Source organism: Delphinapterus leucas, unplaced genomic scaffold (genome assembly GCF_059928025.1).
Source record: "Delphinapterus leucas isolate spDelLeu-1000000601 "Yukka" unplaced genomic scaffold, BTC_Dleu_Yukka2 spDelLeu_asBTCV2_sq25, whole genome shotgun sequence".
Lineage (NCBI taxonomy): Eukaryota > Metazoa > Chordata > Mammalia > Artiodactyla > Monodontidae > Delphinapterus > Delphinapterus leucas.
This window is the reverse complement of record NW_028322234.1, coordinates 9,727,819-9,754,167: the sequence shown is the minus strand read 5'-3', so window position 1 is coordinate 9,754,167 and position 26,349 is coordinate 9,727,819. Positions and strand designations below refer to the sequence as shown.

General features: G+C 57.5%; 2 protein-coding genes across 5 annotated transcripts; one reads left to right on the top strand and one right to left on the bottom strand.

The window, feature by feature from the left end:
• On the top strand, positions 1-7,748 carry STX10 (syntaxin 10). 3 transcript variants are annotated; one of them, XM_089905380.1, is made up of 8 exons: positions 1-1,508; positions 1,749-1,918; positions 2,090-2,184; positions 2,261-2,323; positions 3,259-3,366; positions 3,461-3,567; positions 3,655-3,749; positions 5,614-7,748. In XM_089905380.1, the coding sequence occupies exons 1-8, from the start codon at positions 1,474-1,476 to the stop codon at positions 5,763-5,765; spliced, it is 825 nt and encodes a 274-aa protein (XP_089761506.1). In that variant the 5' UTR covers positions 1-1,473; the 3' UTR covers positions 5,766-7,748. The 3 variants fall into 3 exon arrangements, with proteins under 3 accessions (XP_089761506.1, XP_022414291.1, XP_022414289.1); XM_022558583.3 differs by lacking the exon at positions 5,614-7,748 and adding an exon at positions 3,852-4,243 and having other exon boundaries at positions 3,461-3,563; XM_022558581.3 differs by lacking the exon at positions 5,614-7,748 and adding an exon at positions 3,852-4,243.
• NACC1 (nucleus accumbens associated 1) lies at positions 3,675-26,320 on the bottom strand. Of its 2 annotated transcripts, none has more exons than XM_022558476.3 (6): positions 26,219-26,320; positions 11,162-12,118; positions 10,902-11,075; positions 10,204-10,309; positions 9,999-10,096; positions 3,675-9,384 (listed from the first exon to the last, which is right to left on the bottom strand). In XM_022558476.3, the coding sequence occupies exons 2-6, from the start codon at positions 12,105-12,107 to the stop codon at positions 9,122-9,124; spliced, it is 1,587 nt and encodes a 528-aa protein (XP_022414184.1). In that variant the 5' UTR covers positions 12,108-12,118; positions 26,219-26,320; the 3' UTR covers positions 3,675-9,121. The 2 variants fall into 2 exon arrangements, with proteins under 2 accessions (XP_022414184.1, XP_022414183.1); XM_022558475.3 differs by lacking the exon at positions 26,219-26,320 and adding an exon at positions 24,974-25,181.
• Positions 26,321-26,349: the final 29 nt, after the last annotated feature.

The window sequence follows — 26,349 nt, the reverse complement described above, 5'->3', positions numbered from 1 at the left end:
GTCCATGGGGGCCCGCGGAGAGCGAGAAGAAACTTTCACTTCCTTCCCTCCGGAGTCCAGGAAGGTGTGACGCCCCTCCGGAAAGCCCCCTGCCGGCAGGTAGGGGCCACCTCAGGGCTCACACTGACGCCATCTCCCAGAGACCTACACAAAGACCTTGCCAACACAAGCAGCTACTCCCTGAGGACCACTACATTCCTGTCCCCGCCCCCCCCCCATGGAGACCCTGCCAGGCCCCCTCTCATGTATTCCTGCCCCTCCGCCAAAAAATTGCTCTTCTCGTGCACATTTGGAGCATGCTCATGTCCCCCACTCCCAACCCCGGCACATGAAAACAACAATTATTCTCTCTTCTAAAAGACTTCTCCCAAAACTGTCCCCATTCAGCGATCCTGCCACATATTACGGCAACCTGCTGAGGACGCCCCCATCCTCCCCCCCCACGAAACTCCACAATGACATCCCCAGCCCAGACGCTATCTCTGACACACAACGGGGGCGACCCTCCGAGGACTTCCTCAGACATCCCGCTCCAGAGATCAGGACCCCACTCAGCCGACAGCTGCCTCCCGCCCCCATAAAAAAAGTGCTTTCCCGGAGACCCCACACAGAAGGGCTCTGTCACACAGGTGGCGACCCTATGAGTCCCTCTCCAGACATTCCTGACCCCTCCTCACAAGCAGAGGATTTCCCTGCAGACCATCCTCAGAGCCACCACCACACCCACTCCCGCACCCCCAGGCTCGCACCCAGAAAGACCTCACCCCCCAGAAGCATCTCCGGGCCCCCACTCGCGGCCAACCCGCCCTAGGGCGATCTCGAGGCGTCCCTCCTCCGCAGGAAAAAAGAGGAGGAGACAGTCCAGCAGAACTCCCCACACTTCACCCTGCCCCCGCGGGAAGGTGGGGATACCACCTCTCCCAATACTCCTTACCAAACCTGCCACTCCCGACCCTGGGCTGGGACCATCTCTCATCTCCCATCTCCTAGGACAGGATCTAGGTGCAGGCTCAGGGAGCCCATGAAGATGATCTACAAATTGAATGAGCCCCTTCCCCAGCCATAATCTCTCCTGATTTAAAGGAGACTATTATTATTTACATTGCCCGGAAGGGAAACAGGTTGCGCAGCAACAATCCGAGAGGTTGGGTCTCGAACCGAGGGATTTGGAGCTCTGAGTCGAACCCAGCCAGACGGAACTAGGACAACTCCGGGGACCAGGACGCGAAGGGGCGGTACGTGCAGACAGGAAGCCGTCTCTGCCCACAACCAAGATGGCGAAAGAGAGAGCGGATGTTTCCGCACTTCGGGCTGCCAAGGCCTCTCTTTCTCTCCTGGCGGCCCAGCTCTCAATGATGGCAGTGGTCACGTGACGGGGGCGGGGGTGACGGCTCGTTTTGCACCTCTTGGAGGGAACCAGCTTCCCAGGCCGAGAGGGGAGGGGCTTGGCTTCGGGCGGGTGAGGGGCGTGACATGTCACTCGAAGATCCGTTTTTTGTAGTCCGAGGGTGAGTGACAGCGATGGGGAAGGACAGAGGGTGTTCTGTCCCCCTGCCAGCCAGTGCCCGCGTGCCATACGAAGCATGTCAGGCATTCTGGGCACCGCCGTCGGGATCGCCCCGTGGCCGTGTGGGAGGGGTACGCAGTGGGATATGAGGGTCTCCTGAGTCCCCAGCTCGTTTGGGGGCGCAGTGGTGGGAGGGAGGACCGCCTGCCCCCAGCCGCGCCCTCTGTGCCCCTGCCCGCAGCGAGGTGCAGAAGGCCGTGAACACGGCCCGCGGGCTTTACCAGCGGTGGTGCGAGCTTCTGCATGAGGGCGCGGCGGTCGGACGCGAGGAGCTGGACTGGACGACCAATGAGCTGCGGAATGGCCTGCGCAGCATCGAGTGGGACCTCGAGGACCTGGAGGAGACCATCGATATCCTGGGGGGGGGGGGTTGGAGGGCGGCATGGGAGAGCCCATTGAAGTGGCAGTGGGCCGTGGGAGCCAGCCCTCGGGGAGGCTGGACACCTAGGAGGTGTTTGAGGGCTTTGAGGCAGAGGAAGGCGTTCTGTCGGGTCTGGCCTTGACTCTTGACTCGCGGCTTACGCATAGTGGAAGCCAACCCAGGCAAGTTCAAGCTCCCAGCCGGAGACCTGCAGGAGAGAAAGGTGTTTGTGGAGAGGATGCGGGAAGCAGTCCAGGTGAAGAGAGTTTCCAGTGGGGTGAGGGTGGGGAGGTTGGGGTATCATTACTCTCTGATGCTGTCCTTACCCCTAGGAAATGAAGGACCATATGGTCAGCCCGGCAGCCATAGCCTTCATGGAGAGGAATAATAGAGAGGTAAAGGCATCCCGACCCAGTAACCTCACCCCCTGTCTCTCGGGGTGACCCTCCCCTTGGGAGTGCAAGCCACCCTCTGTGTCAGTGCTCATCTTCTCTGTGCACAGTTGTCTCCATGCTGTCTACCCGCCTGCTCTTTCTGGATGTGTACACCTGAGCTTCTTCTGTGTGTATAATCTCTTCTGCCTTCTCCTGTGGGTCTATACTGGTTTCCTGTGTGTGTGGGGTGGCCTATCTCCTTTTTTTTTTTTTTTTTTTTTAGCTCTCTGTGTTACTGTTTTCAGGATTTGATGCTTACCTTTTTAATCTGTGTATGCACTTGACCTCTCTGAACTTGACCTCTGAGTGGATCCCCACCTGCCTTGTGCATGCACACCATTTTCCTCTGTGGGTGTGCTTGCCCCATGTGTGTACCCACTCATGCCTTTTGTGCGCATTCTCTCTGCTGCCTCTGTCTGTACACCTTTTCCCTCTATGTTGTGTGTTCATTCTTGCATGTTGTAAACAGCAGCCTCACCCATTAAACCCACATGGGGTCTGGGAGGGTGGAGGGCTGAGGTCTGCAGCAGCTTGGAGTCCTATAGCATGCCTTCCGTGTGTGCTGCTTTGGGTATTAAAGTTCAATTCTTAAATACATGTGTTTATAGGATAATAAGTGTTCTCCCTGGATTAATTCATTAAACCCTTATTCCATCCTCAGGAAACAGGAATTATAGCTCTCCCCATTTTACAGATGAGGAAACTGAGGCACAGGGAAGTCAAGTGATATGGCCTCGGGGTCACCTTGCTAGTAAGTGGTGGCTCTGAGGAACCCAGGCCGTCCCACTCCAGAGACTGCCTTCCTGACAAACCACCATCTAAATTTGCCACAAACCTTGTCTGTCTCTGCCGTGAGTGGGCGACCCTCCCTGAGCCTGTGGTCTTGGCCTCCACAGATGCTGACAGGCAAGCCAGCCACCCCGAAGTCAACCAGCGACTTGCTGGACGCCAGTGTGGTCTCAACCACCTCTCGCTACATTGAAGAGCAGCAGGCCACACAGCAGGTGTGTGTGGGTGGCTGGAGGCCCCGGGCTGGAGGAGCCTTCAGGCAGCTCAGGGCTCCCTGCCGACCGCAGTTCCCACCCCTCCAACCTGCAGCTGATCATGGACCAGCAGGACCAACAGCTGGAAATGGTGTCTGGGAGTATCCAGGTTCTGAAACACATGTCCGGCCGCGTCGGGGAGGAGCTAAATGAGCAGGGCATGTGAGGCCAGGACCCTGGGGGTGGGCCAGGAACCCTTGGCCAGCTGCACAGACCCTCCAGGAGCTGATTACCTCCTGATCTCGGCAGTATGCTGGACACCTTTGCTCATGAGATGGACCACACCCAGTCCCGGATGGATGGGGTCCTCAGGAAGATGGCCAAAGTATCCCACATGACCAGTGGTGAGTCCCGTGGAGGTGGGGGGGGGGCAATTCGGCAGTGGGGGGAGGGGGTTGTGGGTGGTGCTGCCTCCCCTCTATGAACTCTGACCCTCTTGCTCCCAGACCGCCGACAGTGGTGTGCCATTGTGGTGCTGCTGGGGGTGCTTCTCCTGGCCCTCATCCTGTTCTTCTCTCTCTGATCCTGGTCCTCCCCAGGAAGTTGGTCCCTCCAGCCGGGGGGGGGGTCAGCAGAGCCTTGCCCCCTGGGAGGAGGGGGATCATGCCTGGGGAGCTGTCCCAAGGCTTCATCCAGAGCCAGTAGGACCCTCATGGCCCTGGGTGGGAGCCCCCACCACTGGTTCTGTCTCAAGTGCGCTTAGGGGGTGGTGGAGGTAGGGGGACCTCAGACACGCCCCTCCCCATCTCTCCTTCCCGTGCTCCCAAGCCATCGCTTTGCCCGTGTGCCTTCTACATGTGTCAACTTGGAAATAAAATCCCAGCCTTTGTTATATACATTTGTATCATATGATGTGTCGATCTGAACTTGTGGCTGTCCCTGAATGGGAACTCCTGTTCTAAGCCCCCTGCTTGCACACGCTGGGGCCAAGTGTGCATGTGTGTGCATGTGTGTGTTAAGGATTTCAATGGTTGGTATTTGGTGCAGAAAAGACTATTCTGGTTTATTTCTTGGATTTCATGATGGATAATTTTATTACCATCGAAATTCCAAACACTGATTCTTCTTGAGCTTTTGAAGTTCAGCCTAAACGTCTTTTGCTTGTTCTTTGTCTAAGGTAGGTAGGTGAGTCCCTTAGCTGTGGAACTGAGCTGTCACTTCCGAGGGGCCTCTGAGTACCACTAGGCTCCCTCATACACCTGGTCACTTTGATCCCTCTGTGATGCTTCACTCTAACAAGAAAGCATTTGTAAATTTAAGGGCTTTGCCATAGAGCCTTCCTGAGTAGGAGAAATGATTCCTATAAGCCAGGTAAACTTGTAAGTGCTGTGAATCTACTTATTGTCTTAGATGTTTCCATCTTGAGCATTATGTAGTCAGGCATCAGGCCCACCCTTCTCAGTCGCTCATTTATACATTGTAAAGTGCTCTTACAAGGATGTCTGTCATTCCATTAGGCTGATTTGTCAAAGAGAACCAAATATGTTCAGATTATTTTTTTTTGGTCGCACCATGTGGCTTTTGGGATCTTAATTCCCCGATCAGGGATCGAACCCAGGCCCCCTGCAGTGGAAGCGTAGAGTCTTAACCACTGGACCGCCAGGGAATTCTGCTCTCCCCCCCCCCCACACACACTTATTTTTTAAATGCAAAACCACTACCACTAATGCTGTGGTTCAGGTTGTCTTGATCCATTCTACACGTCTTCCTGGGGTTAAAAAGATGTGCTTCTGGGAGTCTGACAGTGTTTCCACCTACCTGGGCTTGCCTACATGTTAAGACAGGCAGACTTCCTGTTACTTGAAGTGACTCTGGACCAGAGTCACGTGAGGATTTTTGTTGATGCTGCTGTTGGCTCCCCCAAACCCCTGCTTTCTGTTGGTTGAAGCTGGGCTTCAGGACTCCAGAGGGGGCTGGTCTTACTGAAGCATGCCCAAGTCACCCTGTGAATTGAGTCACCCTCAAGCATCTGCCCCAAGGAAGTCTGGAGCTCCCTCCCATCATCATGGGGTGGTGAGACCTGGACTGGGCGGAGAGGAAACCCCTTGTCCACCTCCCCAGCAAAGATCTTTTGATTTGATGGAATCCCTAAGGTCTGTCAGTAGTCTTCCCACACTACTTGAGACATCTCTGAATCAATGGGACCCTAGGGCACGTTGCATCTTTTCTATTTCGGTTGTTAGAACATTTTCCCACTCATATCCTCAGGGCCCTACAGCTCTTCCAGTTTTTTTTGTCTTTTGGCCACCGTGCACAGCATGTGGGATCTTAGTTCCCTGACCAACCCGTGCCACCTGCAGTGGAAGCGCAGAGTCTTAACCACTGGACCACCAGGGAAGTCCCTCTTCCAGGTATTTTAAACAACCACCGGCTGATTTTAGGCTTGCCATCCCGACTTTAGTGTTCCTTCTGACTTTAGTGCTCCTTCCAGACGCAGTGGCTCGGGACGGGGCGAAGGGTGTGGGCTTACTACGTTCAGGACACGTTTCTGGGGCTGGGAGTGTCAAATACCATGGAAGGGCAGCAAGTGGATCTGTAATACAGATAATTCCATGGAGCAGCTGCCCTTCTAGCTTTGGAGGGGCTCCCGTGGGACGCCCATGCAGGATTTAGGGCCCACACGTGTGAGGCAAGAGCCTAGGGAGGGTGTTGTTTGTACATACTGGGGCAACCTGGAAGCTGTTTTCCCACCTAAAGAGGGCCCTCCCCTCAGGCCGACATGCTGAGGCATGACGTTTGGCATGGCCGTTCTGAGCACACCCCAAGCCGGGCCCCCACCGCATTTGTCAGTGTGAAGCCCTGGGGAATGGGGATGTCGCTCTGCGGAAGGAGGGGGGCCCTCGTGTGCAGCCAGCGTCCCTTCCTGGGCCCACCACCCCGCGCCCCCAGTGAGCAGCTTGCAGCAGGGCTGTTACAAAGGCGTTTAGTTTATTCTCCTCATCAGTATCACTGATATTCTCATGGTTCACATTTCCCAGTGCGGCTCCTCTTCTTACAGTAGTTAATGTGCAATCTCACTTATGGGCCCGGGGAGGAGGGGCTCGGCCCAGGGCAGGGAGGGCGTTGGCACTCCACGCGGACAGGGCGGGTGGTCTGTCCTGCGTGAAAGAGACGTGGGTGAATGGGCGGCCGGGGGAGGTGGAGGGGGGCCCCCATAGTCTTTTTTTGCGTTGGTCGGTGATCCTCCATTCATGTTCCTTCCTGGCTGCCCCGGGGGGTGGGGGGGTTGGGGGGTCCATGCAGCTGAGGGCAGGGCAGGGCCAGGGGAAGGGAAAGCAGGAAAAGCAGCAGGCCGCCCAAGAACGGGGAGGGCAGGGCGGGAGGGCGCAGGGGTGGCTCCTGGGGTAAGGCACAACCCTGTCTTTGGCTCTCCTGGTGAGGAGTTTCCTCCCCTGCGCCCCTGCCCAGCCCCTCTCCCCCGCCCCCTCCCCAGACCTATACACACAGTCCAGGGAGCCAGGGGCACCTCCTGGAGTCCCTGAAACAAGAGGGCTCTGCCACCCAACCCAGTGCTGCAGGGGCTCGGAGGAGGGACGGGGCAAGCCCCACCCGAGGACAAGGCGAGGAGGGGCTGGACAGGGGCCTGCCCAGGACAAGGGGGTGGGGAGGGAGAAGACCCCAGTCCCAGAGAGCTGGCCCCCGCTAAGGCCTGGAAGGAGGGGAGCGCCTGGGGACTCCTGCTTCCTTTGGGGGTCTGGCTGGAGCCCCAGCCCACCCCTCGGCCTTGGTCGGCCCGGCAGCTTGCCAAGTGACCAGGATATTGTGCTTTGGGATCTACGCTGGGGTGGGGTGTCGAGGCCAGGATGAGGGGGCAGGGGAGGTGCGACTAAGGTGCTTGTGCTTTAGCTGGGGCTGTCGACTCCCCTCCCCCACGCACTCGGACCGGCTGAGGGCTAAGGTACTGGGGCTGGGCCAGGAAAGCAGAGCGTCAGGGCCCCGCTGGTCTGACCCCACCCCCACTCCCACTCCCACCCCCACCCCCCGGCCCCTGGCAGCAAGCAGATGTCAGGAAGGACCCGCTCCCCGCAGGCTGGCAGGGGCTCCTGGGGGGGGGGGGCAGGCAGGCCTCCAGGTCAGATCCCAGTGGTCCAGCTGGCCACCACCCCACCTCCTGTAAATCCCCTTGCCTTTGGAAAGAGAGGCTGCTGGGAGCAACGGGCTAGTCAGACTGCGGGGGAGACAGAGGCGGTGAGAACCAGGGCTAGAGACAAAAATGTGAAATTGCAAAGAAACGGACACCCAGCATGTGTGGGGAGGGGTGCGGGGGGGGGGGGAGAGTTAAAAAAACAAAAAGAACCCTCCGAGTTTACATGTAGAACTCAAAAAAAAAAAAAACCACAAAACCACTCGTGGAGCTAGGCCAAGGATAGAAAGAGAGGAATGGTAAAAGAAGATTCTGCAAACAATCTTTAACCATGAAGCGGACCCGGCCCTGCCAGGAGCTGGACTCAGCCAACTGGACAAACCAGGGACACCCTTGCAATGTAGCCCTTGGGGGGAGGCCCTGGGGTTGAGTGTGAGCTGGCCAGACCCACGGGAGCCCAGGCAGAGCGGGGCCTGGGGGGCCCCCCCTCGGCAACGCGCGCCCCCACTCCACACACACGCGCACATTCAGCCTGCCCCTGGCTCCCCACTCCGTCCTGCCTTCCACAGCCCCGAGGACCGAAGGGGACATCAGACACGGTCCCGTTGGTTTGAAAAATAAAAGGAATCTTATACTTCAATATTTCATTAGCTAAAAAAATGTTTTAAAAAGTATGTACAGGGGGTGGGGGCTGGGAGCCCTGCCGTGGGGGGTGGGGGTGGGGGAAGAGAGGGAAAGGCAGCAGCACCCCCCAGCCTGCTCCCCTGGGTTCCACCCCTGGTCCTACTGCCTCTCACATCTTCGTTTAAAAGCAAAACTTCTACACACGCACGCGCACACACACACACGCACACCCACACGCTTCTGCGATCCCCGGAAACCTCTCCTATTCTCAGAGACCCTCGGTCTGCCCCCAAGGGCCCCCTCTCAGGACTTGCCCCTCTCAGGCCCCAGGGGGCTGGTGGCAGCAAGAGAGGCTGAGCACAGGTGGGGGAAGAGAAGGGCGCTGGGCCTGCCACCGCCCGCCACCTTAGGTCGGTCATGGAGTTTCTCTGAGCCTCAGTTTCCTCAGCTGTAAAACGGGCAGTCCTCACGGCCTCGCCTACCCCAGCCCCCAGGCGCAGGGACAGACAAGGGAGACAGGAAGGCGCTTTCGGAAACGTGGAAGCACTGGGAGGTGGTGGCGGGAGGGGTCCTGAGAACCCGGGGCCCCTGTGAGTCCCCAAGGGGCTGCAGTGGGGGGCGGAGGCTGAGGAATGCTCCGGCTAGGTGGCCCAGCGCCTGGGAAGGGGGTCTTCCCAAGCCCCCCAGGCCAGCCCCTCCCTGTGCCTGGCCTGGTGAGTGGGGAGACAGTTGCTAGGGGTTAGGAGAGGGGGAGCAAGAGCCCCCCGACTGTGCACGAGTGTGTGCTAGAGAAGGCAACGCAGACCTCGCACCACCTGCCGTCCTCTCCCAGCCCGGATCCCTGATCGGATTGGGGTCAGGGGGTGGGACGGGGAGGCAGAGGGGCCAGGAGCATGCAGTGCCCCCCGCGGGTCCTGGGGAAGGACAGACAGTAGCTCGTGACCAAGATGCCGGGCGGGTGTGACAGGAGGGGGAGTGTGACGGCCCCGCGGGAGGGTCCGGTGGGGGTTACTGGAGGGCCTCCTCGGCCGAGGGGCCGGCCTCGCCGTCATGGCTGGCCGTCTCGAAGCCGTGCTCCACACCCATCATGTCCGGCTCTATCTTGCCCGTGTAGCTGATGAAGGTGGTGTAGGCGTCACCCTCGGCCATAAGCGGCTTGACCTTGGGGATCCAGCTCTTCCTCACAACGCGGCGGGCATTGGTGCACATGTCGGCTGCGATGGCGTTCATCTCGCTCTCCTTGAAGTTCGGAGCAAAGTTCTGGCAGTAGTCTGTGCGGGCAGAATGGGTAGCTCATGCCGAGCGTGGCCTGGGCCTCCCACCCTCCCAACAGGCGCTGCTCCTGAATCCCCCCGGCCCCGGAACCATGGCAGCCCTGAACGCCCCCTTTGGAGCTGAGGAAACTGAGGCCTTGCGGACAGCACGCTAAACCACATCAGTGGGCCCAGGACTGACAGAGCTTGGCCATGCGTATGGGATGTGTGGATTTGATGCGGGATGGCCCAGTGCTCTTGAAAAACGTGGGTCATTTGCCAGAATTCAGAAACTGGGAGATTCCACTTGAAAACCTAGACTTCCCTCCTGACAACTGGCTGAGGCCTGCCCACTTCATCACTCTGATGACCAGGATAAGTTTGAGACCCCCCCTCCCATAGGCTTTGTGGCTTTCCTTCAGTGTCCTACCCACCCCCTCAAGAAATCTCTAACCAAGAACCCTCTAACCAATCACAGCCCTCTTCCCAACAAGCCTAGACTGAACCTCAGAATCCTTCTTAATACCAAACCCTACCTACCCATCCATCAGGGCCAACACCAGAGAAAAGGACCACCTGCCCGCCCCAGACCTCCATCCCCCAATCCCGACTCCAGAAAGGTGGACACTTACACTTGACAGCGTGCAGGACGCGGCTATCCAGCGGTTTGCGGCTGGGGTTGTTACTGGAAGAGCGGATGCCGGTGCCACAGCTATTGGCCAGCGTGTTCCTGGGCGAGGGGTATGGGGGAGGGGAGTCAGGCCCCCTGTGGTGGTGGTGGTGGGGGCATGGGGCACCCCGTCCTCCCCCACATCGGGGCTCTGGCATGGGCCTCACCGGTCAAAGAAGGAGGCCAGGAGGCGCCGCAGCAGGACCTTGTGCCGCGTGCCCGCGCTGACGTGGCAGTTCATGAGCTGCGCCCTGGTGATATACACGTTGGTGCCTGGAGGGGGGGCGCGGAGCCAGAGGATGATGGGTGTGGGGGGCAAACCGCCATGTTCCCCACTCGGCCAAGCCCTGTCCTGGGCCCAACCAAGACCCCCCCCCCCGCCCCCCGCCCCAACCACTCAACTTAGAGCGTCCTCCTCAACACTCAGGAAAGGACAGAGACTGTGGCGCCACCGTCCACGGGGCACCCAACGTGCCGGGGCCCTTGCCCACAAAACCACCAGCATCAGAAAGAACAGGCAGCAGATGCTCGCACCCTGACACCCTGAGTCCGAGGGCCAAATTCTTAACCACCCTGTTGATCAACCCTCAAACCACACTATGAAACCACTGATCTACTCCCATGTGGCCAACAATGCTGGCCCACACTTACACCAGCCTCCGGGGTGGAAAGCTACAAGCCAGTCTTTGATTTGTATCAATGCAAAGAGGTGTCAGCTGCCCCAGGACACAGCCAGTGGGCGGCAGGGCTGGGGTTGGACCTTGAGCCTGGCTCCTAAGCACTGTGCTGCAGGCTGCTGGCCCAGAGGGCATCGAGGCCCAAGGTGGGGAAGGGGGAATTCAGGGAGCATGTGAGGCCAGCCCACCTGTTACCAGCTCCAGCTTCTCAGAGGGGTCACCCTCATCGTAGAGCTTGGGGTGGCAGCGGTTGCCGATCTGGTTGATGAGCTCAGCAGGGAGAGACGCCAGGTCTTGCCGCACTCGGATGCGATTCCGGGACTCGGGAGCCACCTGCTCAGGGAGGGCCTCCACCTTCTCGGCTGTCGGGGGCGAAATTGGTGTGTTGGGGGTGGGGGCGGGGGCGGGGGCGAGGGGCCAGGCTTGGGGTTGTGGTGGGGCACCTCACCGGTCTGGCCGACGTTCATCATGCTGTACATGGTGTACATATTGCAGATCTGCCGGTACTGCTCGTCTGTGCCCTCCTCGCCCGCGTCCTCCTCCTCATCTTCCTCGTGGTAAGAGCCGGGGCTGTCGCTGGTGTAAGCGCTTGAGGTGCCCGGGCTGGTCCGCTCCGACGTGCTGGGCCCACTCACCACTCCGCCTGCCGCTGCTGCCACGCCGCCCGCCGGCTGCCCGGCCCCGGGCCCCCCCGCCACTCCGGTGGGCTGTGCCGCCGCCACCACCGGGGCCTGCTGGGGCGGCCGGTTGGCGGCCAGGTCCGGCGTGGAGAACTTGGCCATCTTGCGGCTGCCGTTGCCACTGCTGCCACCGCCGGCCTCCTTCTGGCTGCTGTCCCACAGCCGCTTGGCCACGGGCGTGCACTGCACAGAGTCCGACTCCTGCTGCTCTGTCTTGACGCGAGACACGAGGGGCAGTGGGGTGCCGCAGGCCGGCCAGCTCGACGTCTGCGCCACAGGGCTCTGGGGCTCGGACGAGGGGGCCTCCTCGGCGTGCAGGCCCTGGGAGTCACAGCTGGGGGAGCTCACCTTGAGGAAGAACTCTGTGCCCTTCTCCATGATCTCCTGGATCTGCAGGAAGCCCGCTGTGTACATGAGCAGGAACTGGTCACCCATGTTCATGCTCAGCCGGCCCGTGTAGCAGAAGCTGAGGATCTGCTGGAAGGACTGGGGCTGCACAGCTGCCGGCAGCTCCACCACCGCACTCCGGCTGCTGTTGAACAGGTCCCGGAAGTAGGAGCTGCTGGCGGCCAGCACGGCCCGGTGGGCCTTGAAGGCATGGCCCTTGACCACCACTGAGACATCACAGTACAGGCCCTGCAGCCGCTGCTCGTTGAGGCACTCCAGAATGCTGTTGCCGAAGTTCGGGATCTCCATCTGCAGGGTCTGGGCCATGGCGGCGGCGGCTGCGCAGGGGACAGGGAGAGACGGAGGGACAGGGTCAGATGGCAGACTCAGCCCGCTGCAGGGAGACACACGGGAGCGTGGACATCCACGTGGTGGAATTTGCCACGACTGTAAGAATCACAGGTGCCGCCCACTCCTGTCCCAGCATGGCCTTTCCTCTGTGACAGACTGTCAAATCAGCTAAGTCAGCTATAGGCCGGGGTGGCCTATGCCGTCCCTTTGCAGAAAGGAGGGCAAAGGCATACTTACACGTCTGTGCTTGAATATTAAATGAGATAAGACAGTGAGCCCCCCGTGAGCATTAACCACCACTAGCACTACACACATAGGGTAACAGGCATAGAGACACCAAGAAGGCAGAGTCATCCGATTTTTCACACTGCGTTTGCAGTGCTGAGCACGTGACCCTCAATCACCATTTGCTGAATGACTGAATGACCACTCGAGAAACCCTGAAACTGCATGAGAACATCACTAGTCATCAGGGTAATGCAAATCCAAACCACAATGAGACACCATTCCACACCCACTAGGCTGGCTAGAATAAGGAAGATAAGTATTGGTGAGGATGAGAAATGAACCGGAACCCTCCTACACTGCTGGTGGGAATGTGAAATGGTGCACCTGCTGTGGAAAACCGTTCCTCAAATGGTTAAACATGAAGTTGCCATATGACCCAGGAATTCCACTTCTAGGAATTATTCCTGAGAACTGAAAACATATATCCACACATACACCTGTACGTGAATGTTTACAGCAGCACTGTTCACAATAGGCAAAAGGTGGAAACAACCCAAATGTCCATCAACTGATGAATGGATAAACAAAATATGGTCAATCCACAATGGAATACTACTCAGCCATAAAGAGGAATGCACTACTGCTACATGCTACAACTTGGATAAACCCTGAAAACATTGTGCTAAATGCAAGAAGCCAGACAAAAAGACCACGTATTATACAATCCCATTTATATGAAACGTCCAGAACAGGCAAATCGATAAGAGACAGAAAGCAGATTAGTGGTTGCCTGGGGCTGGGGGTGCTTGGAGGATTAGGGGAGTGTGAGCAAACAGGTGCAGGGTTTCTTCTTGCCCTCGTGAAAAATGTTCAGAAATTGTGGTGATAGATGCACAACTCTGAATATACTAAAAACTCCTGAACCTGTACACTTTAAACAGGTGAACTGCTTGGTATATGCATCTCAATAAAGCTGTAAAAGGAAGAAAGAAACCATAAGACTAATGTCCTCTGTGTAGAACTGGGGACAACACTTACCATGTACATTCTTAGGGTCTTTTTTGGCCACACTACACGGCTTGTGGGATCTTAGTTCCCTGACCAGGGATTGAACCCAGACCCTTGGCAGTGAAAGCTCAGAGTCCTAACCGCTGGACTGCCAGGGAATTCCATCTTAGGGTCTTTTAAATTTTGAACCTGGTGAATGTATTGCCTATTTACAAAAGTAAATAATATTTAAAATAAAGTGTGTGGGACTTCCCTGGTAGTGCAGTGATTAAGAACCTGCCTGCCAGTGCAGGAGACACGGGCTCGAGCCCTGGTCCGGGAAGATCCCACATGCCACGGAGCAACTAAGCCCGTGCACCGCAACTACTGAGCCTGCGCTCTAGAGCCCGTGAGCCACAACTACTGAAGCCTGCGCGCCTAGAGCCCATGCTCTGCAACAAGAGAAGCCACCGCTCGCCTCAACTAGAGAAAGCCTGCGCACAGCAACAAAGACCCAACGCAGCCAAAAATAAAATAAATTTTAAAAAATAAAATAAAAAAATAAAGTGTGTGAAATCACACCACAAACAATTCACCCCAAAGTGCTTGAGGGGTGGGTGGAGAAAGAAATGTGAATTGAAGGAACTGCATGAGATCCTGCTCAGGGAGCCCACCCCCATCCTGACCTGTGAAGTACCACCTGGGGGGCCCTGGCACCTCTCAAATGTGTGACCTTCTGCATCAGAGCCTATTCCATCAGTGCATGTTCCAACCCAGGAGGAAGAACTGGTCGGGTGAGGACAGCATGTCTGATGCTCTGGGGGTAATCATAAAAGGGCTCTGAGGGAAGATATGGCTTTACAAGTGCCCCCATTGGTGAAACTGAGTCCCCTGCCATTCTATAGTTGTGGAGGGCAGTCGTCCTGAATGGGCAGGTATGGGTGAGAAGAGAGGCCTGAGCAGAGTGTCAGGCTGGTGAGAAGAAAGAGGAAAAAGGTGAAGAGTGTGTGCAAAGGCCCTGAGGCAGGAACTAACTAGAGCCCCCAGCTGTTCGTCTCTCACTCCCATGTTAGCTCTCATGCATCTTTCAGTTTTTTTTTCTTTAACCAGTCTATTCTAAGCTGCCTCGATGGGCTGAGGATTGGGGATGCAGTGAAGACTTGGGCCCTACCCAGGTTCATTCAGAAAGGGCTACCTGGAGGAACACAAGGGGCCATGTGCCCATGGGCTCAGAGGTGCACTTCAGGGCAAGGGTGAGTCCTGGCTCCCCCAGATCTGTCTGGGCACTGAAATCCATGATTCCCCTCTGCTGTACCCTCCTCTTCCTCATCAAAATCATTGTCGCCACCGCGAAAAACAAAAAGGCAATCAGGAGGGGGAGGCAGAGACAGGGAAATCCTAATTAGACGGCAGCATGCACGTCCCAGGAGGTCAAACTAAGGGCCGGACAGGCTAGGAGCTGGTGCTTCAGTTTCCCCTACCGCCTCATTCAGAGCTGGGCCTCTGAATGAGGCGGTAGGGGAAACTGAGGCACCAAGAGGAGGCAAAGGATAGAGCCCAGAGAGCCTCCTCCAGGGCCCTGGTAGCCCTGACCCACCTCCCCAGGCTGCCAAACTGAAGACCCCCCGGGTACTAGGGCCCAAGTGACCAGGGCCGAGGCAGCCAAGGAAGAGGCTGCCTGGCCTCTAGTCCCTGGAGAGGTGCTCTAGACCCCTGGCTTGGAAGGCTTACACCCCAAGGGGGAGGACCAAGGCAGGACATGCATGCGGTGGAGCTAGAGTCCCTCAGACCTGGGTTCTGCTGCTAGCCCCACTCTGAAGCTGCATGACCTCAGGCCAGCCGCTCACCTCTCTGTGCTTCAGTTTGTTTATGTGTAAAATGGGGAGGTATACATCCAACCCACCCGATGGACTGCAAGGTGCTGGGGACATGGTCCTGAAGAGGACTGGCTGTGCCCACATGTAGCTCACTGTCTAGTGAGGAGCCACAGGGCGTGATTTTAGTTGGGGTGAGTGTGTCACTGAGTGAGCGAGGTAAAGATGGGGAGATGGAGAGAGCAACCAACAGTCCTGGGCAGGAAGGAGCCAGTGTGGCTGGAAAGCGGCACAGGGTGTGGGACAGGTGGGCCCTGGCCTGGTGAGGATGAATGTCTGAGAGTGAGCAATGGGAAGCCCGGAGCAAGCGAGACTGGGCCCAGACCAGCTTTGGGAGAATTCCCAGCATCAGCGGCGGGGACAGAGAGAAGGGGGTGAGTGACTCAGGAATGAGCCTCTACGGGAGACGGGTATTGTTTTAAAAGTTGTAGACAGGGGACTTCCCTAGCAGTCGAGTGGTTAAGACTCCATGCTTCTACTGCAGGGGGCACGGGTTCAATCCCTGGTTGGAGAACTAAAATCCTGCATGCTGCATAGCGCAGCCAAAAAAAAGTTGTGTAGATAGGTACTCCTCCAAGGAGACTGTCAACTCCAGAGGGGGCAGGCATGCTGGCAGATTTGTTCATGATTAGCTCATCAGAACAGAGAGAGGCGGTCAATAAATATTTGTAAACGTGTCAAATAGTGTACCAAGGCAGGAATAGACTGCTCCTGTCTGGGAAATGGCAGCTGCGGGGTGGGGGTGGGGGAAGCATGAGGGAACGGGGGGAGGGGGCTGAGGCAGTACACATATGGGTGTGGATGCTTCTGGGGCTACGGAGGGCGTTGCAAAGTGTCGTCCTAACTGTGCTCAGTGTGCCGGACACTGTTGCACGCATTTCCGGAAGGCTACCAAAGTGCTCACAGCACTCCACAGTGAAGGCTAGCAGGGCCCCACTTTGTGGGTGGTGATCACAGCACCGCCCTGCCCCGTCCCAAGCAGTTGGACTTCAGGGCCTGACCCCTCAACGGGAATTGGTGCAGGATGGCTTTGTGGTGAGCGCTCAGCATGGGGGCGATAAGGTTCTCAACAGGAGGGAAAAGAGACGCAAGGAGGAGGGCTCCCGAGAGCGAGAGCCAACCTGACATTCAGTCTGGGGTCCCCAGGCCTCGTGAACCCCATGGGGCCTCAGAGCCCAGCACCCAGGGCTTTGAAGCCTTCAACTAGCAATGGGGGGGCGGGGGGGCACAACTTATGCAAAAGGCTGATGCAATCCGTGCACAGGCACGCACCCTCTGCAGTGACAGGGAGTGGGGTGCTAGGTCTGCCTCGCTGCCCCTGTAAGTAGGACAGGGTATGGGGTGGGGGAGGTGGAAGAGGCCACTGGAGACCACTGGAGACCACTAGAGACCCACCCCTGGATCGTGGCACCAATCCAGGCTGCCAGACTCAGAAGAACAATGGCCGGTGGTCCTGCCCCTCACCTACACCAGCTGTGAGGGAGGAGCCATGGAGCCAGATCAGGCTTCCAGAGGAAACAGGTCGAAAGCAGCTGGCACTCGGCCTGGGTCACCTGCTGGTTGGGAAGTGGTAGGATGGAGAGCCGGGGTGGGGGTGGGGGGCGGTGCGGTTCTCTAAACCAGCCAACAGTTCTGTCCTCACCAGCCAGAGCCCCTCGCCTGTACTGCACGGTTCCCCTCAGCCAGACCTTTACCCAAGCTGTGCACCCTGCCCGGAGCACCCTTCTCCTCCCACTACCCGCATCTTCCTCATTCACCCTCAGCTGCCCCGTGCTCTGAGAACTCACCAGACTGGAGAAGATGCCCTCTTCGGCACTCCCCGCAACCCCCAAGCCACAGGGCCCTTATGCTTACCTCTGAGAACATTAAATCCCACTTGACTATAATCTCCCCAGGGGCAGAAAACAGTATTTGAATTCTCTCTCCTCACAACTTGGCACATGAGCCGGCACATCTTCTGGGGTGCCCAGATCCCCCTGGAGGGAAGGGGCGGCCCCCAGACCCACACAAGGCCAAGGACCCTTCCACTGCTACTCCTGGCCCCGGAAGAGGGTGGGTTTCCTGACGGGACGCAAGGGCACGACACAGGGTTTCCATGACCTCTCAACAGTCACTCAACAAATATTTGCCAAGCGCCTTGCCCGGGGCAGGAAGTGCCCAGAGCCTGGGGCAGGCCACCACTAAGACAAGGCCCTGCCTCCGGAGCTCATGGTCCAGGGAGAGACATGACCATTCATCCAGGGTCACACGGATCAACGAGCTGCAGGTCCGCGCCTCTGACCTCACCCAGAGGAGGAGACACTGGAGCTGAGATCTGGGGGGCACAAGGGGGTGGAGGTGGGGGGTGATCTAATGGGGCAGTGGTGGGCTGGGAGCGTGGCCCTCAAGGAACAAGGAAGGTGTGCAGAGCCCCAAGGGAGAAGCAGGCACGGCCCTTCCAGAAACTGGATGAAGGCAAAGCTGGCTCTGGGCTGAGTCTTTAGTCTGCTTCTCTCCTTGGGGGATCACACCCAGTCTCAGGGCTCTGATGTGGACTAAATTGTGTCGCCCACCCCAATTTCTAAGTTGAAGTCCTAATCCCCCGTGTGGCGGTATTTGGAGACAGGGTCTCATTTGAAGGTAATTAAGGTTAAATGAGGTCATAAAAGTCGGGCCCTAATGCAACAGAACTCTTTGTCCTTATAAGAAGAGGAAGAGAGATTTCTCTTTCTCTCTCCAAGCGCAGACATTAAGAGCCACATGAGCACACTAGAATCCAACCAGAACCTGACTGCGCTGGCATCTTAGACTTCCAGCCCCCAGAACTGTGAGAAAATGTCTGTTGTTTAAGCTGCCCAGTCTATGGTATTTTGTTATGGCGACCCAAGCAGACTAAGACAAGCTCAAAACACCATCTACTTGGACTTCCCTGGAGATCCAGGGAAGTCAAGACTTCATGCTCCCAATGCAGGGGGCACAGGTTTGATCCCTGGTCAGGGAAGATCCTGCATGCCGTGGCCAAAACCAAACAAACAAACACCATCTACTCACCCCACAACTCCCTCATGGAGCCCCTGGCCTGGACCTCCCCTTGGACGGCAGACTTGCACATACCCCAGATGCCCACGCAATGCATCCTCAGCCGAGCCCTTCTCCCCTCAAGCCTGCTCTGGCTGCAGTGCACACAGGCTCTATCTAGCCCTCCTTGCTTGGGTGAAGAGCCTAGGATTCACACCTCCGATTTCTTCAAAACCAGTTCTCACCACCTGGGCCCCTACGATGTGTATGGGGGCCCTGCACAGTAAGGACTGCCTGCTCTCAGACCTCTTACAAGGCAGGCCCCAAGATGGTCACAGCCCTTCATACCCTCCTGATCACCTATCTCAGATTTCCAAAGACAGCCTTTGCCAACCCCGATTCCTCCGGCCACTTCTGCTTCATTTTTCCTCCTTGGCACTTCCCACCATCTACCAACTAGATGTGTCCTTGGCTTTGTGTCAGCTCCACCAGGGCAGGGCGACTGCCTGTCTGGTTCACACTACTATGTCCCCTGCCCCTACAACTAGATGGGCACACAGTGGACGCACAATCGTTGTTAGCGGAATGAATGAATGATTTCTGTTACTTCCAACTACACTCCCCTTTTAGTCGCACTGTGACTAGAACAGAGTGGGACTTGGAAGAGGTCTCTGAGGCTGGGCAGGGGTGCCACCCGCACCGCAGTGGGGGCCGCCGGGGCCAACGCAGAGGGTGCTGCTCAGACAGACACCCTCCTCTGGCAGCCATAGCAGGTGGGTGGCCTGCAGTCAGGGTCCCACTTGGGGCTCAATGTAACTGAACTTGGGATTCCCACTGACTGCTGTCCTACTGCCGGATCCCGCTAGGGTGCGGCAGGCTTGGAACGGAGGTGCTTGTGTTGCAGTGCAATTCCTAGGGGTGGAGACTGCCAGCTCTTTGAGGGAGCTCCGAGTACCCCAGCCAGCAGTGGCTGGGGGGCAGATCTGTGTCTGCCTCACCAAGGACTGTCTTTTCTGGCTGACTTTCCAGGGAAGTGGTGAGCTGCCCATTGACACGTAAGCTGGTTAAGGGAACCCACTAACTCCAAGCGTAAGAAGCACAGAGGCCCCTGGAAAGCCCCACAGTCCTTCACGCAGCTCAGCATGAGGTCAGAGTGACAGCTGGGGGCAGGAAAGTGGCACACCCCCCAGGCTGCTCCGAGTGCATTCCTGGCCCAGAGCCATTCGGACCCTCTGCAGGAGCCGAACTGGAAGGTAGTTTAGGCAAACGTTAGCTAGTGAAGAACAAGGCGATACCCGATTGTACAGATCTTTTTAAGGTACATGCACATTTAATTCATTTTCTTTTCCCCTGAAAAGCTCCCGTTAACTCCACAGTGGGTGACAGGATTAGCAACGGTTGGTGGCATGGACGTTGCCCCTACTGTGCACCAGCACCTGGTGAGGGCTCAGCTATTCCTCTCACCAGTTTCTGAGGAAGAAATGAGTCTTCCTGCCATTTTACAGATGAGGAGAGCAAGGCCCAGGATGGCACCCAGGCCACGCGGCTCCTGTCCAAGAATCAGGAGATAATGGCAGTTGGGGCTCCCTGACCATGGCCGGCCCCGGCTGCACTCATCCTCCTCCGCATGGCCCTGCTGCTCCCTGTGGCAGGCGGCCACCACAGCTAGACCCATTTCATGACTGGGAAAACTGAGAAACCAGAGCTGAGAAGGGAAGCCGAGACCCGAGCTGGGGTCTGCTGCCCACCTGAGGCCCCAACCCAAGGGTTCTGGGTGCTGCTATTCCCGCTCCCCCTCAGAGGCCTTCTTCTTTCCCCCAGCCTCCCCCAGCTACTCTCTACTCTTCCTCCCCTCACTGCCACCTCCGGGAAAGAGCAATCCAGTCTGCTGCCTCTCCTCCCTCCCCCCTCCCACTCTCTCCTCGAAGTCCTCAGCAATCTGGCTTCTGCCTGCAGCAGCTCCTAAGAGAACCCAGCCAGGCCCCACCCCCTTCCTACTCTGACCTCAAGCCCACCTTTGTGAGTTACCTCATACTCCCGGTGTGCCTCCAGACCCAAGGACAAGGGGGTGGGGCAGCAGCTGCACAAAGGGTGGAGGGAAGTGCAAAGGCCCTGAGGTGACCTTGGGGAGGCTAACACAAAGGAGGCTGGGCGTTACTGGGGATGGGTCGTGGAGATGTGCTTGGAGACCCTGCAGGGCCTTGGCAGGACAAAAGAATCAGAATCCTGTTTTACTAGGCTCAAATATCCCTTACAAAGCTTCCCCGCTTAGAATTACGCTTTCCTTCCTCCACGCTCCCAGAAAACATTTATCTGTACTAGTGCTTACCACCCCCCACGTCAGTCTTTCCCAACTATAAAACAAGCAGCCGCATCACAAGGCTGTTTTAAGGATTAAACCACCTTAAGGTAACACAGGTAGGTAGGCTGGTGCTGACTTTGCAGTCAGTGCTCAGCTGCTATTATTAGTTATGTTCCCTTCTGTCTGTCCCCCTAGCCCCTCACAGGACTGCAAACTCCCTGACAGCAGCAGAGGCATCTTATACCGCTCACCATCTCCCAGAACCTTAGGCCATTTCATGAGCTATCAGGCCATACTTACTGAGGGCTCCCTGCACTGCCTTCCCAGCACCAGCTGATCAGACACCAACATCTCACATGACCCTCCCAATAACCACGCAGCGGGGAGCCCCAACTGAGGCCCTGCTGCCACTGGGGCCAGATCATCTGCTGTGGTGGAGGCTGCCCTGTACATTATATGATATTGAGGAGCATTCCTGGCCTCTACTGTGACAGCTGTGACAACCAAAAATGTCTCCAGGCATTTCCCAAGCATCCCTTGAGGGGGGCAGAATCACCTCTGGTTGAGAACCACTGCAGTGCAGGTATGCCTGCTTGTCCCCACTTATCAGATACTTAAACTGAGGCGCCAAGGCCACAACGTTTGCCCAGGGTCTCCTGGCTGAGCAAGGTGGCACTAACAGTGCAATCTGACTCTCCACTACACCATGTTTGCTCACCTTTACCCACCCTCTGCTTAATTCAGTCATGGTCCTCACAGAGGGCCCTCGGATCTCTAAGGATGCTGAGACCTTCACATCCTGTCTATCCGGAGGAGACAGGGACAATGATCACAACCAGATACTGGACACAACGAGACAGCCACCTGTTCAGTCCCACCTCACAGCCTCTGTGGCTCAGAAGGCTCTTCAGGAGGAGACAGAGGGATGACACTCTTGGCCAAGGGAACCCAGGAGCAGAGGCAGGGAGGCGGGCCTGCGTGCTCATGCTAGGCATAGGCTTAAGTGATTTACAAATGGGTGAAAGTGCTCAGAGCAGCGTGACACCCAGGAAAGGGATGGGAGTGATGAGAGGCAGGGAGAACCCAAGAGAAGCAGCAGAGGCTGGTGCAAACACCACCTCCGTGTCTTCAAGGCCGGCTCACCTTTGCCTCAAATGCTGCAAGCCCCACCTGAACCTGGCAGGCCCTCCTCCACCAGTCTCTGGCAGTGACACTGATGAGCCGGGTCAGACTTTCCTGGACCAACCCGCAACCCTCTCCAAACCCCATGCCTCCAGGCTGACCTCCATGACGGGTCCTGCCAAACTGACCAAAACTCATTTCCTTGCAGCCCTGTGCAAGAACCTGCTGGGGCTCCCCACTGCTTGGCCGGGGCATCAGATTTTAGAAGGCCTTGGATGTAGGCCAAGGGGTCCGGACTTGCATCTGGGGGCGATGGGGGGGATCCAGGACACCCTGAGATCAGACGCTTCTTTTCTGGGAACGGCACTAAGGGTCTCTTATCTCCACGCTAGGGTCACCCTTCACTCCTTCCCTCATGAAGACAAAATGTTTAGAGCACTTAGCAGGAGCCTGGCACATGCTAAATAAAGGCTTTCAATGTGTTGTCCTGTCTGCCTAGAACATTCGCCCCTCCCTGCCGCAGCTCCCCCACCAGCAGGCTGATCTCTTATTATTCAGAGCTCAGCTCGCCTGGAAGCCTTCCCTGACCACCCAAATCTAATGCTTTCCACCCACCCCAGCACATCACTTCACTTGGTTTTACTATATTCCTGAACGTAGGGATATCAGAAATGAGCTTGATCATTTGTTTGTCTGAGGTCAGTCACCTTCAGACAAACCTTTGTCTAACCTTCACTAGAAGTTGCTGAGAGCAGTTCTAGGAGCTGCTTTTCAGGGCTGCTCCCCGGGCCCCAGCAGGGAGTTGGCACCCATGTGAAATCAAACTGTCCCAAGGGTCCCTTAACTTGTTGCTCTTGCCTGCCAGGCTGTTTTGGCCTCCTCTGGCGCCCCAGGTCTGGGCACCCTAAATCCTCACAGAAAAGCAATTATTAAGAGTGCTTTCTCCAGCTCCAGGCACAGGCTCGGACTCACTGCCCCCTTCTCTGCCATCACACACAGCGGCCAACTCCTACCAGTCTCTGCCCCCGTTCCAGCTCTATGACTGGAGGCAGCTGTGCCCAATCCTAAGTACCCAGCCCGGAGCCCCGGCCGAGGCCCCAGGCTGCGCCACGGCAGCCAGCCTCAGCCCAACCAGGCAGGGGGAAGGCTTCTTTACATGGGGCTGCTGGCCCAGTTTCTACCCCTCCCAAAACCAGGAGGCCAGCCAAAGAGGGGAGGAGGGCCGAGCCCAGGTGGGGGCAGTTCTAGGAACTACAAGGAGATTGGGGGAAGGGAGGGAATGAGGTGACAAGCCATCATTAAACCCAGATCTAGCTGATACCACTCGACCCAGCAGTTCGTGGTTCCTGCCTCAGGTACTGAGGCTCCCAAGTCAACGTTCCCAGGACACACTGGAAACAGCTTTGCAGTTAGCCCAGAAAGAATGAACAAAAGCAGGGGTGGTCTGACTGGGGACCAAACAGAGGGAAAGATAAACCAGGAAAAAAAGCAAAAATACAGCTCCAGAGCCAGGTTCCATCCTCATAACCACCTCCCTCTGCCAGCCCACAGCTCTGTGACCCCTGACCTCTTGGCTCCCATTATAACAGGGATGACCTTGCCTCTGGGAAAAAAAGCTTCCACTGATCTGGCTCCCTGGGACACCAGCAAAACTGTCCGCAAGGGATGGGCAAGAGAAAAGTCCTGGACAGAGAATTCCCACCAGGGAATCCAGAACAGTGGGCTCTTCCAGTCACGCCCCTAAAAGGCCAGCTCCAGGGGACTGCGGGCTGGGGCGGAGGGTCAGTCAATCCCAGTTGGCCACTGTCTAGCTGTGGGACCTGGGACAAGCCATGGGGCCGCGGCTTCCTCCCCAGTACCATGAAGAAGGCCTAAGTTGACCTGGTGGTGGTGAGCAATCAATGAGCTCATCTAACCAGCAAGCTCAGCACAGGGCCTGCCCCAGGAAGAGCACTGCAGAGGCAGGGCCCTGGGACCCGGAGCACCAAAGGCCTGGGCCAGGGTGTAGGTGCCTGGTTTGATCCCTTTCTTGGTGACCTGCCTTCCCCCCATCAGGAGCCTTCAAGACACAATGAACAGAGCTTTATATGCTCACCTCCCAGTAACTCACCTGCGGAGAGCTGGTGCCTGAAAGGTAGTGAGGTCCCAACCCCTAGGCTTGAGCCTCAAGGCTCTGGTCACAAAAAGTGGGGAAAGAATCTTAGGACCCTAAGATACTCAGATAACAGGGGCTGGCCTGCCTCCCTACAGATATATGGGGTGGGGGTGGGCAAAAGGGTGGTAAACAAGATGCCCGAGCTAGGTGTTCCAGACTATTTCCCAAGCTGCCCACACAAACGCCCACCTGGCGGGCTAGCATCTTGGGGCAGCCAGCAGAGGCTTGCCCAAAGGGTATGTCGGGACCCAGAGCCTGAGACAGGCAGGGATGAGGTGTGAGAAAGAAGAAACCCCTCAGATTGGGCCCCAAGCTAACACCTGGACGGGGAAGGGGGGAGGGGGTGCACCGTGGCACTTGCCTTTTGATCACACTAGTTTCTCCGGACCTGCTCCCACATCCCCACCAGCCTACTTAGCGCAAAGGCTCTGCCTCCCCCGGACTCCCAAAGCTCCTACAGTAGTTCCTCAACCTACCTGATCGCCTCCGTATCAGGTCCTCGCCACCCCCTCCCCACTCTCCGAACTGAAACCTCATGTGACCCCTGCAAACATTTCAGGGATCTCCTCCTAACCGCCCCCACTAGAACTAACTCCGCCCACACCCACCCTGCCCCACTTCCTGGGCTTCTCCTCAACCGCCCCCAGGCCTGTAACCTGACCCACCTCCTCCAGCGCCCCGACTGTACCTGCCAGCCCGGCCCCTCCCCGCCCCCCCTCGGGGCCGTTTCCCTCCGGCCAGGCCACTCTCCCCTCCTCCCCCATTCGGCCGGCCCAAAGCCCGACTCCTCCTCCCCCTCCCCCTCCGGTCTCCCCGGCGCCTCCTCACTTTTCCTCCACCGGCCCTCCCTCCAACTTCCCGGCCCCCAGCCACCCCTGCACCTGCCCGGGCCTGGTCTCGCTCCCCTCTCGCGGGGAATGACAGGAGGAGGTCTGGGCCCGATCCCGACGCCCCCAAGCTCCGCGGCCCGGCCCGGGGCTGGACGCTCAAGGCCGCTCGCGGGGACCGGGACTCTCCGCACTCGGGCCGGGGCACAGTGCAGGCTGCTAACCAGGTTCCTCCCCGGTCGGAGGAGGCCCCCATGTCCTCCCCCCTCAACCCTTAGCCGGACCTCGGATGCCCTCCGGCCGTCCCGGCGAAAGGAGGCCGGAACCGGGCCTGGGGCGGGCCGCCTCACCTGCGCCGTGGCCGCGCTCCGGGGGCTCCCGGCGAGCTCCGCAGCGGCGGCTGGGGCCGGGCCTGGGCCCGGGGCGCGCCCCCCTGCGCCGGGGCCTCGGCGTCCGCCTCCGCGGCCTCCGCGGCCTCCGCTTCAGCAGCAGCGGCAGCCGCGGCGGCCATTCATTGTGGGCCAGGCCGCCCCAGCCGAGCGCCGAGCGAGCGCAAGGCGCGCCGCCGCCGCCGCCAGGCCGGGGAGGAGCGGCCGTGGCCCCGCCCACGCACCGCCCCCGGTGCCCGCCCCCGAGGCTAGGCCAGCCGAGCGCCGAACGCGCCCCTTCTCTCCTCAGTCTCTTCCCTCGACCTCTCGGAATCCCCGTCTGGACCTTGGCTCTGCTATAGAGTTCGAGTCCCGACCTCGCCACCATCTAGTCCCGCGACCTTAAACAAGTCGCTCTGCCTTTCGGAACTTTAGTTTCTTGTAAAAACGCAAACAATAATATCTGCTGTTTATTGTGCCAGGAACTGTTTTAGGTTCTTTACGGGATTATCTCGTTTAAACTTCACAGTAGTATCTTTAGGTAGGAATTATTTTATAAACACACACACACTTTATAGAAAATAAGAAAGGGAGGCAGAGAGAGATGAAGAAACCTGCTCCAGGTCACACAGCAAGGAAGTGGTGCCGGGTGCCAGGATTCAAAACCGGGCCCAAGAAGAAACAATAAAAGTTAACATTTGTCCGATGCTTATGCGACGCCAGATTCCATTCTAAGCATTCTACCTGCACTAACTCGTTTAATTCTCATCACAACTCAATAACGAACGTTAAAAAGTTCTGCCCATTTTGCAAATGGGGACATATAAGCAGAGAGCATTAAGAACAAGTAGGAAGGCAAGCTGGGGCTGGAACCAGTCAGTACCGACACTACGGTCTCCTTTCCTACACCGGTTAGAACCTTCTGAGGGTTTGCTATGTGAGAGAGCCTACTTTGCACATTTTCCAGGCATTCTGTCGTTTAATCTCTGCTCTATCTTGGAAGCTAGGGCTCTTATTTAACAGGTAAGGAAAGTGAAGCCCAGAGAGTTTAAGTAACTTGTCAAGAGCATGTGGTAGGACTGGGATTCAAACGCAGGAAATCTGATTCCAGAGTCTGAGTTATTCCCGCAGGGTGCCCTGACATACTGTGTTTACAAAACCCAGCACACAGGAGGCGATCAATAGGTGTTGGATTTCTCCGCTTACCGCCCCTTTTCTGAGTCTCACCTTCCTCATCCGTGAAATGGGGCTAGTGTGGTGTCCCCTCCCAGGGGAGCCGCAGTGATTAAGGCCGTCACACAAGACTTTCAGCGCTTTCCGCCGTGCATTTTGATCCCAGCTGCCCACTATAGGTAGCA